The sequence below is a fragment of the Camelus dromedarius genome, chromosome 5 (genome assembly GCF_036321535.1).
Source record: "Camelus dromedarius isolate mCamDro1 chromosome 5, mCamDro1.pat, whole genome shotgun sequence".
In the NCBI taxonomy this organism is placed as follows: domain Eukaryota; kingdom Metazoa; phylum Chordata; class Mammalia; order Artiodactyla; family Camelidae; genus Camelus; species Camelus dromedarius.
In genome coordinates this window covers 18,877,482-18,890,404 of record NC_087440.1, presented here as the reverse complement: position 1 = coordinate 18,890,404, position 12,923 = coordinate 18,877,482, and the positions used below count along the sequence as shown (strand labels likewise).

The 12,923-nt window shown below is 43.4% G+C and overlaps 1 protein-coding gene across 2 annotated transcripts in view; it reads left to right on the top strand.

The window, feature by feature from the left end:
* Window positions 1–11,884, top strand: part of SQOR (sulfide quinone oxidoreductase) — a 42,318-nt gene extending 30,434 nt beyond the window's left edge. For both annotated transcript variants that reach the window (XM_064485633.1, XM_010998685.3), the window contains 5 exons: window positions 1,482–1,691; window positions 6,788–6,971; window positions 9,794–9,861; window positions 10,145–10,323; window positions 11,568–11,884. In XM_064485633.1, coding sequence (XP_064341703.1) covers window positions 1,482–1,691; window positions 6,788–6,971; window positions 9,794–9,861; window positions 10,145–10,323; window positions 11,568–11,625 — 699 coding nt within the window. In that variant the 3' untranslated portion in view covers window positions 11,626–11,884. The remainder of the gene's footprint in view (window positions 1–1,481; window positions 1,692–6,787; window positions 6,972–9,793; window positions 9,862–10,144; window positions 10,324–11,567) is intronic.
* The last annotated feature ends 1,039 nt before the right edge of the window (window positions 11,885–12,923 follow it).

The following is a 12,923-nucleotide window of genomic DNA, read 5'->3' as shown; positions in this document are numbered from 1 at the left end:
ATACCTTTTTTATTTCTCAATTTTTATTACAAACATACAAAATCATATAATTAGAAATTGGTAAAATAGAAGATAGGAAGAAGTCACTCATAGTCCAGTTGCTTTGGCATAGCTGCCGTCACCAATTTGACATGTCCTTCCACTATTCCCCTGTACGTGTGTTTTAAAACGTAATTATAATTATGCTGTAATACAAATTTTGGATGTATTACGGGATATTAAATAGTCTTTGTAACATACTTTTAAATGTGTGTATCAAAAACCACTGGGGAGATGTGTTAGATTGTTTAAGTATTTCTATGGAGTTACACAGTTGCACGTTTTTCATTTTTATATGTAATAATATCCTCAGCTGCTCCGACTCAAGTTCAATGTTATGAATATTTTCTGGCTCTTGATGACAATCCTAAAGGCAAAAAATGTTCACGTAGAACTTCAGACCTTAGTGGCAAGAGGTATTTGGGTGGGGACGCTTTCTCAGCATTCCTCAGACACCCTCAGGCGTGCACAGCTCAGCCGGGAAGCTGCTTTCGCCCTCCTGCCCTTGTGTGGGATGTTGCAGTTGGTTTACAAAGCGTGCTTTGGTGGGAGACAGTGGCAGAATTCAAAGCAGCCTGTAGTTCTGTAAAGGGACAGGTGTGCAGAGGGGAGGGGGAGGGGGGCTGAAGAGGTGTTGAATGGATGCTCGGAGCTGGCACTGGGAGGGCCTTCACCTGGGTCATGTAGACCGGCTCCAGCCCTGGCGGGGAGAGTCGAGGAACAGGTCCACCATTGCTGCTGTTTCTAAGAAAGGTCATTCCGGGTCATGAGAATTCTGGGTTGGCACAGCCTTTTGAGGTTCTTGCCTACTCAGCTTCTTTCAAATAGTGCGATCCAGGTAAGCACATCCTAAAAGGAGCTGAACAGAGGAATAGAGTAAGAGACTAGCTTTCTTCCCTCCCAGAATTCTCTTTTGTGTAACATCTCCCAAGTCTTAGATGGCCTGAGACGACGTTTCTCTTTCAGGTGCCATGAGATCCTAGGCACCTGGGAGAAGACTGGCCTCTCTGAGACACATGAACAATAGTACAGTGTACGAGCCAAAGGGAGGGGAACTTTGTTTTGTTCACTTCTGTCCCCTCAGCACCTAGAACAGTACCCGGACTCCGGACTTCATTAACTATTTATTGAGTGAATCAACAAATGAATATATGAATAAACAATTCAATTCTGTCTTCTCTTGGATTTGACCTTTGTCTCTGGCCCTCGCTGAACGGTACCCACCTCCACCCCTGACTCAAGTGTGCGCTTAGTTGCTGTGTCACTGACGGAAGATCAGAAGGAGGAGTGGATTGGTCCACATCCCACCACACCAGTGCACAGTGATGGAGAAAGCTGGCGAGGTCTCTTCTGAGGGTTTTAATTCTTGTTTAGGTTTAAAAAAAAAAGTGGCTGGAGCAATGCTTTGATGTTGGTTGTTTCTATCCTTTCCTTTTGCTCAGGTGGGGAAGCGATCCAAGGCCAATATCATTTTCAACACTTCTCTTGGGGCAATTTTTGGGGTCAAGAAGTATGCAGATGCCCTGCAGGAGATCATCCAGGAGAGGAACCTCACCGTTAACTACAAGCAGAACCTCGTTGAAGTCCGAGCTGATAAACAAGAGGCTGTTTTTGAGAATCTGAACAACCCTGGAGAGACTCAAGTGATATCAGTGAGTGTTGAGGTTAAGCGGTCAGCTGAGCAGTGACTCAAATGCAGGTGGCAGGGAGGCTGCCTCTTCCTTATGCATTGTCATCATCATGTGCTTTTGGAGGCTGGTTACAGTGAGCATCTTAGGGCTGTGATAGGCGAGAAGGTAACCAAAATGAATGGGGAAGAGAAAGAGATGAGGTTGTGTCTATGGGAGATGAGGAGGGTTCACCTTCTGGTACCAAGTGAATTTTTATTCTCTTTTGTGTCTACTTGGCGCTGAGTCACTTGAAGCAGCTGAAAACATTTCACAGCTTCAGTTAAAGCCTGGAGTTTGGGAAGGGCTCCTTAAATGCAGGACTTGGGGCTTGTCTCAGTTTATGGTTTGTGAGAATCAGCGCTGCTTGTGGGTGGTTCAAGGATGGGTGTCTTTCACTTGTGGAAGAGGCTGTCTTCAGACACCTTTCACCTGTGCATCAAAGGAGATGCTTAGAAATCTGTGAAAGATCCGGCTGAGCCACACCCTGTTTGAAAAGAGCTTGCCTTTGTGTATGGGTTTGGCTTCTATGTGTCTGTTTCTTCTTCTGTGAAGGGGGAAAAGTACATCAACAGCAAGATGTAAAGGCATCTGGAGAAGGTGCACAGAGGCATCGTTTGTTTGTCATTCTGGCAAGGGCTGTTAGCAGTGAGAAAACAAGACACAGTTGCATTTGATTCATTCAGCATTTTTAGAGGAATGAAGGATTCCGTAAAAAGAAATTTTGAATTGAACCAAAGACTAATTTTCTAAACATCTTAACATCATATTTTAAGCTTTTTACTGCAAGCTCTTTCTGCAATGTATCGCACACATCTTTCCTTTCTTAAATGGTGTGTAATGACAATCATTTAAAATGTTGCTAATGACTCAAGGTCATAGTTTAAAAAACTTTTATTTGGAGATAATCTCAAACTTAGAGAAGTTGCAAAAATAAAAAGAGTTAAAATAAAACTGTATATAGACCTTCCCTAGATTCTCTTATAGAATTTTACCTCATTTGCTTTTTCATCGATCTCACTTTCTGTTTCTCTCTTTCTCTCTCTCTCTATAAATATAATGTAATGTAATATAATATATTTTCCCTAAAGCATTTAAAAGTGAGTTATACACATCATACATCAAGGCCCTTCACCTCTAAATAGTCCACTGTAAATGTCCCAAGAGATAGGAGTATTCTCTTACAGAACCACAGTACAGTTACCGACCCTGGAAATTGAGCATGGGCACAATATTGTGGTCTACGACTTTGTGTTCTAGTTTTGTTGATGGAGAGGCAGCATTTGTACCGCTTTCCCCTCTAGGACAGAAGCCGGTCTACAGGCAAGTATTGCATATAATTTTCGGGTCTCTTTAGCTGAAGGTTTCCACAGCCTTTCTTTGTCTTCCATGACTCTGACATTTTGGCGTAATACAGCTCCCCTCCCCACAACTTTTATTTCTTAACAGAATGTTCCTCATTTTGGGTTTGTCTGTGTTTTCTTGTGATGAGTGTCAGACTGTGCTTTTTAGACTAAACTACCATGTCAGTGACGTGTCCGTCCAGGGCATCACGTGGGAAAGCACACAGTGTTCATCTGCCCCTCATTGATGGTGTTCATTTTGATCACCAGTTAAAATATGGTTCAGTTTCTCCGCTGTATAGTTACTATTCTTTTACCTCCTTGCTGCTAAGGAGTTGGAGTGGGGGTACTTCAAGACCGTGCAGATACCCTACTCCCTACTCATTTAAGTTTCCCACTAGACAACATCCATTAATGATTTTTGTCTAATCTGGTCCTTACTATGATGGTTGTAAAATGATGATTTTCCAGTTCAGCATTTTCACCACGTTTATTGGTAGACTCTTGGCATCCTGTCAGCAAAAAGCCATCTCTTCTCAATTAATTATTAGTATGAACTCATGAATTCCTATTCCTCCCCCGCCACCCCCACCGTGGTTTATATTTTCCTTAATTATTTTGGTGCTCAAGTTGTCCCAGATTTGATCAGTAGGGGCCCTTTCAGGATGGCTCCCATGACCCTGTGACATGTTTCCATCACATCTTTGAGCACTTCTTGCTTTCTGGTGTCACAGGATGTCCCAGGCTCATAATTTTGAATAGCTCTTACATAGGGCCTAGTGGGCTGTTAAAAGCTAGTTATCACCTTATAAAATGGGCTCAAACTACTCTGTTTTTTTTTTTTAACATTTTTTATTGATTTATAATCATTTTACAATGTTGTGTCAAATTGCAGTGTAGAGCACAATTTTTCAGTTATACATGAACTTTATTTAATTTCGTGGGCATCCTCTTTGTAGTTTTCCAGTTTTCTTCTTTCCTGGCTGTCAGGCAGTTGAAGGCATGTTTGGAAGGTCCCTTCAGCTCTTTTAAACTGCTGCTTATTATTTTTTTTACTGGCTGGGAAATGAAATAGCCAATTGTTAAATTCTAAGTAAAGTTAGAGCAAATGGGCTGTGTGTGAGGGCCCACAGCCTCCTATTTATGAGCGGAGTGTGTGAGCCTGCATGCCCGAAGATAATTTTGTTATTTGGTTCTTTTTACTTTGGTTCTCAGCTGTGCTGTGGGTAGTTGAGGCTGCAGATGGAGACTTGGATAAGTAAATGGTTATTGTTCTTCTAAAAGGTTTATAAGGAAAGAAGATTGTGTCCATTTTGAAGTGTATGATTTCAGGTCAGATTTTCTTCCCAGACCCAGTTCTACTCTTCAACATACAAGTTTCAAAAAATCTATCAAAAGTCTTTAGAGCAGTGGCCCTCAGCCCTGGCTGCACACTGCAATGACCTGGAGAGCTTTTAAAACGTGCTGATGCCTGAGTCTAACCCCTAGAGATTTTGATTAATTGGTCTGGGGTGTGGACTGAGGATTGGGAGTTTCAAAAATGCCCCTAATGGTTCCCATGTGTAACCGGGATTGAGAACCACCACGGTAAAGAATTAAATGTACCCCAAAGCCTGTAGTCTCTGATCCTTCACAGAGAGCTTGTGAACTGGTCCAAGTAGCTTATGTTTTTAAAAATCTAAACTTGCTCTATGTCACAGAGTCCTAGAACTGGATGGGATTTTGGAGATTGTCTAGTGCAGCGCATTTCTTTCTAGATAAGGAGGGGTGAAGCGGCTTGTCCAGGTTGCAGCATTCCATTCTTCATTGTAAATGAACCTGTTGCTTCAAGCCAGAGCTGCTAAGACTGTCATCTGTGGGTTTCATGTCTCAGAATCACTAGGGGTTTTGTTAAAGTGTGGATTCCTGTGCTTCTCTCAGACCTACTGGATTGGAATCTTAGGGCCCAGGAACCTGCGTTTTCCACAAATCTCCCAGATGCTGCTTATGAACATTCAAGTTTGAAAATCATCATTCTGAGTAGGTTATTTATGCTACTGAAGGAGAACCAAGTTATTTATCAGATTCAGATTATGGAACTAATGGGTAAAGACCAAGCTACAACTAAATGCCAATGTTATTTTCAATAAATCTGTAGCACGGACCCTAGTGTTTCTTCTGCTCAAGTCGAATTCCATGCCCTTATGATTATGTGGAAATGTTTAACTTACCTTCTAGAAAAGATGTGGGAAATTCATGTGTATTTGTGAAATTCAAGCACGTTAACAGATAGAGATGACTGGTAAGAGTAAGCCCCCAGCTAAAAAAAGTGGTTCCGGTTAACTGCAGAGATACAGACGTGGCCTTCGTAAGTTGGTGGGTCATGACTGTTGCCCATCCCACCCACAGTCCTGCAGACACGTGCTCAGTCTCTGTGTTTATTAACAGACCCAGCCTCAGGGACCCACGCCCCTGAAGAACCATCCAGAGTACCTCACAGAGGAGCGCTCCCATTTGCCAGACTCTTTCTTTCTTATGGTTAATTAAGTTTATGATTATCTGAGAGTGGGAATAAATACAACCCACCTTCCTGACTCCCTCTGCCATTAATGACTGCCATGCCCCGGTGAGGGCACGGGCCTCCTTAGGGAAACCCAGGGCAGGTGACTCTCACAAGGGTAGGATTGTCTGAAGCTGTGAAAGTTTTCACCATAATGAGTGTTCTGTGAACATTTAAATCAATTTGAAATTGCAATATGGAGTTTATTAAAACTACCTAAAAGAATAAACTTTCTTTATAAATAAAAGAATATTCTATGTAAATAGATAAGCAAGATTATACTGTATAGTACAGGGAAATATACACAAGATCTTATGGTAGCTCACAGAGAAAAAAATGTGATAATGAATATATATATATATTCATGTATAACTGAAAAATTGTGCTCTATACTGGAATTTGACACAACATTGCAAAATTATTATAAATCAATAAAAAATGTTAAAGGTGAAAAAAAAAGAATATTCTATGTAAAGAATAAAAGGGTAAATGAGAAAATATTACGTAAACAAACAGAAGAGTTAAATGAGCCGTCAAGATTGGTCAGGTCCGTGCCCTGTTGCCTTGATAGAGGTTTTGGAAAGAAAAGTCCACCCCACCTTCTACTCAGTTCAGTAAACCCAAGGCTGAAGCAGACCCCTCCTTCTCCAAAGTGCTAGCCGATATTCTTACTGTCCTTTTTTTTTTTTTTTCATCTTAAATTGGTGTTTTGACGGTTTTTCTTTATGTATTTGGAGAGTTGCCCCATATCTGGGAACAGTGCTCCCTTACCAGCTTCTCACATGGCTTTTTACAAGTTTCAGGGACTCTGAGCACCTCTTTGCAGTCTTTACAAGTAGCGCTGAGGGTCAGGGAGAGAGCAACTGAGATACACCACCCACTTTGTTTTAGTGATGATAGAGACATCAGTGTGTTCTTTTAGAAAGTGAGGTTCGCTGCAGTATTTCGGATTCCCCATGCCTCCTGCCATAGGGATCCCGTGGTCTTTGCGGGAAGACCATGTCCCTTATTTTATCACCACATTGCATGGGAGCACGTAAGATCTTGGAGAGGGTGTGGATCAGTGTGAGCACCAATTGTACAGTGTTCCGAGCAGCCGCGGGACAGTGTATGGGTGAGGGAGATGGGGTGGGACCGGGGTGGGGGTGCTATAGAGATCATGGAAGAAGCACAAATTGGGCTGCTCTCCTTTTCTGTAGTATGAGATGCTTCACGTTACACCACCAATGAGCTCACCAGATGTCCTCAAGACGAGTCCCGTGGCTGATGCTGCCGGCTGGGTGGACGTCGACAAAGACACTCTGCAGCACAAGCGGTACCCGAACGTGTTTGGGATCGGGGACTGCACCAACCTGCCAACGTCAAAGACCGCCGCCGCTGTGGGTAAGATAGTGAGCCATGTTTCCAACCCACTCAAGATGATGTCACCCTAAGGCACCATCAAAACAAAAACAAAAGCTGGGCACAAATGGCATTTCATCATATGTTCATTATATTAATGAAGATATATTTCATTGTCTTCATTAATAACAAAGAAACTTGTGTGGCCTAAAAATGACTTTGGGCTCCCAGCCACAGAAGCACGTCGTCGGTGAACCTAGTGTTGAATGCTTTGCATGAGAGTAACGTGACCTCATCTGCCCTTTCTCCGCCCGAGGGGTAGTTTTCAGGGGAGGGGGCATTAGAGTGAAGGACTGCTCTTCCAGCTCTCTGGACTTCTGTCACTTCTCATACTGCCATGATCACCTCCCTGGCCTTCTTTGCCCCTCATGCCGGGCAGGCTGATTATTTTCCCTCTGCCTGAAATACCGTAAAACACTGTAAAACTAGGGAAGCATTTGTTTGCCCAGGAAACACATGCAAGTCAATGAAAGCTTGTGGACCAGAAAATTGTTCTGTTAAGACAGATACAGTGGAGAGTGCCCTGATTGGTGCACGATTAAGGCCTCAGCCTGGAAAACTAAATCCTTCTCCTCAGTGTTCTGCTCTAGCAGTGATGGGGAGAATTGCCTTTTAGATTCTGTTCTCTGTAGACAGGCACTGTCTTCTCTAGAAGCTATAAAACATGAACCTCCCTGCTGGTGGGTATGGTAGCCTTCTGTGTGAATTACGCACCTGCCGAACATGTTGTGTTAATTTTGCTGACTATTTCAACCTAAGAGGGACTTCCTAGGAAACCACTGAATGTCTTTTTCATTATTAATAGTCATTCCCCCCAATTTTTTATTTCAAAAATCTCAAAGCTGTGAAAAATTTGAAAGAAAGTCCAGTGAAAGCCTGTATGCCCTTCAGGTATTAGTCAGTTATTAATATTTTATGATCAATATAATACTTAACCAATAAATCAGTATTTTGCTTGATCCCTCTATGCACATTTTTTGGTTGAATCATTCAAAAGTAAGTTTTGACATTATGATACTTCACCCTCAAATATTTCAACCTGTATCTCCTAAGTAAAAGGACTTTCTCCTCTATACCGACAAGGCCATTATCATGCTCAAGAAACTGAGCATTGTATTATAAAATCATCTCATATACCATCCAGTTTGAATTTCTCTAGCTTTCTTAAGAATGTCCTTTGTAATTTTCCCTCCTTCCCTCCCCCACCCCATCCCCCTTAAATCCATGAGCCAGTCAAGGGCCACACTCTGTACTCTGCATTGGTTGTCGTGTCTCTTTGGTTTTCTTTAATCTGAAACAGGCCTCTGACATTTGTTTTTTTACTTTCATGACATTGGCATTTTGAAGAGTCCAGGCTGGTTATCTTACAGACTATCCACAGTTTAGAGTTGTCCAGTGGTTTTCTTATGATCAGATTCAGGTTTTACGTTTTGGCAAGACCCTCCATAGCGAGGCTGTGTGCCTCCCACTGTGTCATCTCAGGAGCCTGCCCTGTTGGTTTGTCTTGTCCTTGGTGAGGGTAGATTTCATCACTGGGTCAAGGGGTGCCCATTCGTTCGCTCCACTGTGAATATCTTTTCTCTTTGGGATTCATAGGTAGAGTGTGGGGGAGATACTTTGTTTTGTATTTTGTTTGTTTTATGAGGGGGAAGTAATTAGGTTTATTTATTTATATTGGGAGGAGGTACTGGGGATTGAACCCAGAACCTCGTGCATGCTAAGCATGCACTCTGCCACTTGAGCTATACCTTCCCTGCTGGGGGAGATACGTTGAATTTACATTTCTCTTAACATAAGCCTGATGAATTTGGAAATACCTGTGATCTATGTGGTGCCCAGATTACCCAACTTCTGGCCACTGCAAATACACATACACTTTATTCAGTGTTCCAAATAGAAAATATTAAGTATGATTAAACAAAAAGTGGTAAGTGAAAAGTCTTGATCCCAGCCCTGCCTTCCATTTGCTCAGCTTCTAACCCCCCTCCAGCCAGAGAGCATTCCTATTGTTTTTACATGTTTAAAAATTCTTTAAGTTTAATCTTATTACTATTTTTTACAACCTATATTCCATTGTATTGTTGCTCCAGAATTTATTTAATTAATCAACAATTTATACGTATATCGTTTGCAGCTCAGTTTTATTTCAAACAGTACTGCAGTGAATGCTCTTCTTTGTACGTTATTTCTTTTGACCTGTGTGAAAGTCTCTTTGCTCTTCTCTATAAGGGTGTCTATTTAACAGGAGTCCTAGCTTTCCCCAGGTGGATCTGCACTTATCACTAGGTTCGCCTCTCCAGGTCCTCTGAGGATCCCTAGGCAATGCTTACACAAGTGCCACAAATCCATCCTTGGCTTTACTTGCCACCAGCCATGTGTCTTACCTCAGTCCAGACCACCATGGGGCTACTTATCTAGGCTGTCTGAAGCAGGTCACAGGGACATCCCAGATACTGGACGCACAGACCAGGCTGACACCCATTGGCCCCTAGGAGGAGGGGGAGTGGCGTTGGGGTAGGGCCACACTTAAGAGTCCTCTTGTTTAAAATTGCTGGCCTTTCTGTTGGAGGCAGCTGGCTCTTCAGTTTCAAACTTACGAGATATCTGTGTGGGCCTTTGGTGACCTGAAGAATCCCTGTTGGTAGCCAGCACTTCGGGTGGTAAGAAGAGTTGTGTTCTGGTTACATTCTAGAGGGATGGGGAATGGAGCCTTCTTAACTTGTTCACATTAAAGTTGTTTGCAAATTAGTTTCATGGAAAATCTAGAAGCTTATGTTTTTCTGACTTTTCCATTTATCATATAGCTGCCCAGTCAGGGATCCTGGACAGGACAATTTCTCTGATCATGAAGAATCAAACACCAGTGAAGAAGGTTTGTATACCTTGTAAGAATCACTGTCTCCTTTTACCATCTCCCATTCTGCACAAAAACAGTGTTTTCCCATAATTTTGTTGCTTTCTTAGTTTCTCTAATATGGGCACTTCAGGGTTTGCCTTTCATATATTTTTTGTTATATAATTTCTATTTTTCACTATAGAAAAAATTAGAATATACAAAAAATAGCAACTGCTCAGAGTAGATAATAAATTCTAAAGTGTCGAGGTAGCACCATGAAAAAAGCCACTTTGTAACTCTGTCTCACGGACAATTTTAGTACGATGGCTACACGTCGTGTCCACTGGTGACGGGCTACAACCGTGTGATTCTTGCGGAGTTCGACTACAATGCTCAGCCCCTGGAAACCTTCCCCTTTGACCAGGGCAAAGAGAGACTCTCCATGTACCTCATGAAGGCTGACATGATGCCCATCCTGTATTGGAACTTGATGCTAAGGTGAGTGCATCGCCCGGGAGAGAGGCACACCTGTTAGCAGGTGGCACGGACTTGTGCGGGGTACTTGTTTCAAGGAGGCCCTCCAGCTTCAGGAGATAAGCCCAAAGCAGGACTGGTGAGAGGGGCCCACCTGGCTGTGCCATTCTCAGGGATCAGTGATGGCAGCCTGAGAAGGGTTCTGGAGCCTCAGCCAGACGTCGCGAGAATGAAGCTGCCCTGGCTGAGGGAGGGGAGCTCTAGCCCAGCTCCCACCCCTTGGCGGGTGCAGCCTCTTCTCTTCACTACTGACAGTGAGCAAGTCCTCTGTCTTCTGTGTTCTGGCTCTCTCTTGCTGCTGGGTAAATCATCGTCATCATATTAAATCACTTTGACATGTCAAGTACTTTATCATCTGCTACCTTACTTTTGTTTTATTATGTTATAGGAAAAAGAAAAGATAGTGATTAAGAGCATAAGCTTTGGAGTCAGACCTGTGTTTGAGTCACGTGTCTGCCGTTTGTTGGCTGTGTGTCCTAGGGCAAGTTGCTTAAACTCTCTGTGTTTAAGTTTCTTATCTGCAAAATGAAAGTCCCGTTGCCTTCCTTACAGGATGGGGATGAATGAGACAATACACAAGGAGACAGTTACACAGTAGTCATTAAGTGAATAGAGTTACAAAATTACTAATTCTTCTTTGTTGCAAAGAAAAATCTCATTTGACTTTCCCAAGCCCTTTGAGAAAAGTAAGTCAAAATATCAATACCAGTGTTTTTCAGCTAGCAATTATTTTGCTCCCCAGGGGACATTGGACAATATCTGGAGATATATTTTGTTGTCACAACTGGAGGGGATGCTCCTGGCATCTAGTGAGCAGAGGCCACAGATGCTGCTAAGCAGGGCAGCCCCCACAACAAAGAAGTATCCGGTCCAAAATGTCTGTAGGGCTGAGGTTGAGAAACCCTGACCTATACTTAGTTTATGAGCAAATGCAAGTAGAGAGGATGGCACTTTGCATGCAGTAGAGGCTTCGTCCAGGTTTGCTGAATTGAGCCAGCATGTTCAGGCTCACATAGCAAGTCAGTGTCAAAGCCAGGACTCGAAGCAGGTTACCCGCTCCTAGTCACGGGCTCTTTCTACCTCACTAGACGTATCTTGCTCTATGGCCTGAGAAGCATTCTCTGTGAGCAGCCTGGCTTCCCTTTTAACATCCTGCTGGCTGGAGTCTTTTCTGATGCAAACATGTTTTCTGTGTCACATCTTAACAGGGGCTACTGGGGAGGACCAGCCTTCCTGAGGAAATTGTTCCATCTGGGTATGAGCTAAGGATGGCTCAAACCTGGCTCTCCTTGGATGGCTTCTGGACCAGAATCACAGCCACTGATTGACCGAGAGCAGCGTGAAGAACTCAAAGCGTAACCCTGTGAAGAATCCACTGCTGGGTGATGGTGACCCAATGCCTCCCTTTTCAGTACCTCTGCACGGCCTCCATGCGGGCTGCCCAGGAGGAGCTTGAGTCTTTGGAAACATGCAGATGAAAGAATAGACATATATTTTTTAAATAAAAGCTTGCCATTGACTGAGACTCTATGAGAAAATATTATCTTGACTAGTGGCATGAAAAGTTACAGCCCTTGGGAGAAAAAGATGGTGGTAGGGGGGGATAGCTCACCAGTCATCTACTTTGAGTATTCCACTGGGAACTGGCATAATTTTGGTGAAAACCAGAGTCTGTCTGGATTTGCAGAAAACAAGAGTCATTCCAGGGAGAATATTATTCCAAACAGTGTCTGTGACAGCCCTGAACGTATGCTTTGGGGGCACCGTGGACTGAGAGCCCAGCTGCTGCCCCTCTGTTTCACCACTATGCTCATGCTGAGGCCCTGTCTCCTCCCCGCTGTGACTGACACTGTGGGGAACTCGTGCTGGCCCATTCCTGTAGGATGCGGAGCTCCTCTGCCTGGCAACTTTGGCCCCAGGATTCCACATCAGCCTGGTTAAAACCTTCTGAAAAGTGCATCCCATGTGAGATGGTTCTCCCCACCCCCCAGCCCTCCCCTGTTACTTCCCTTCCTCCCTCCCCGTTCCTCCCCTGCCCGCTTTCCCAGGTATCCCTCCCACATCATGGTCTGAAAGCCTCCCTGCCCTCTCCTGTTCCTTCTCCTTTAGCCCTGACAGACGTTTCCCCCACTAAATCTCTCGTAAATCCAATTCTCCCATGGCCCTTGCTTTAGCAGAGAATGTACCTACAGTGAGGATGGCACTGATTCAGTTCCAGTTTTGGCCAGTAAAATTTTGAAGGCGCTCGCATTGGAAATATTGCAGAAGTGTAGTTCCAGTTTACTTGAAGTTCAGCAATGGCTTCAAAATCATTTGTTTCCAGGTTATTCGGAAGCTTATAGTTTCAATTCAATCTGGAATTTGAAAGCTTTGCATATTTTATATTTACTTATTAACCCCACCGACGGGCAATGCCTTAGATTTTTTGGATCTGTTTTATTAAAAAAAATTTTTTTAAATGGAGGACTGGGGATTGAACCCAGGACCTTGTGCGTGCTAAGCATGTGCTCTACCACTGAGCTATTATCACCACACTGCTGCCTGTCACTGCAGTGCCTTAGATT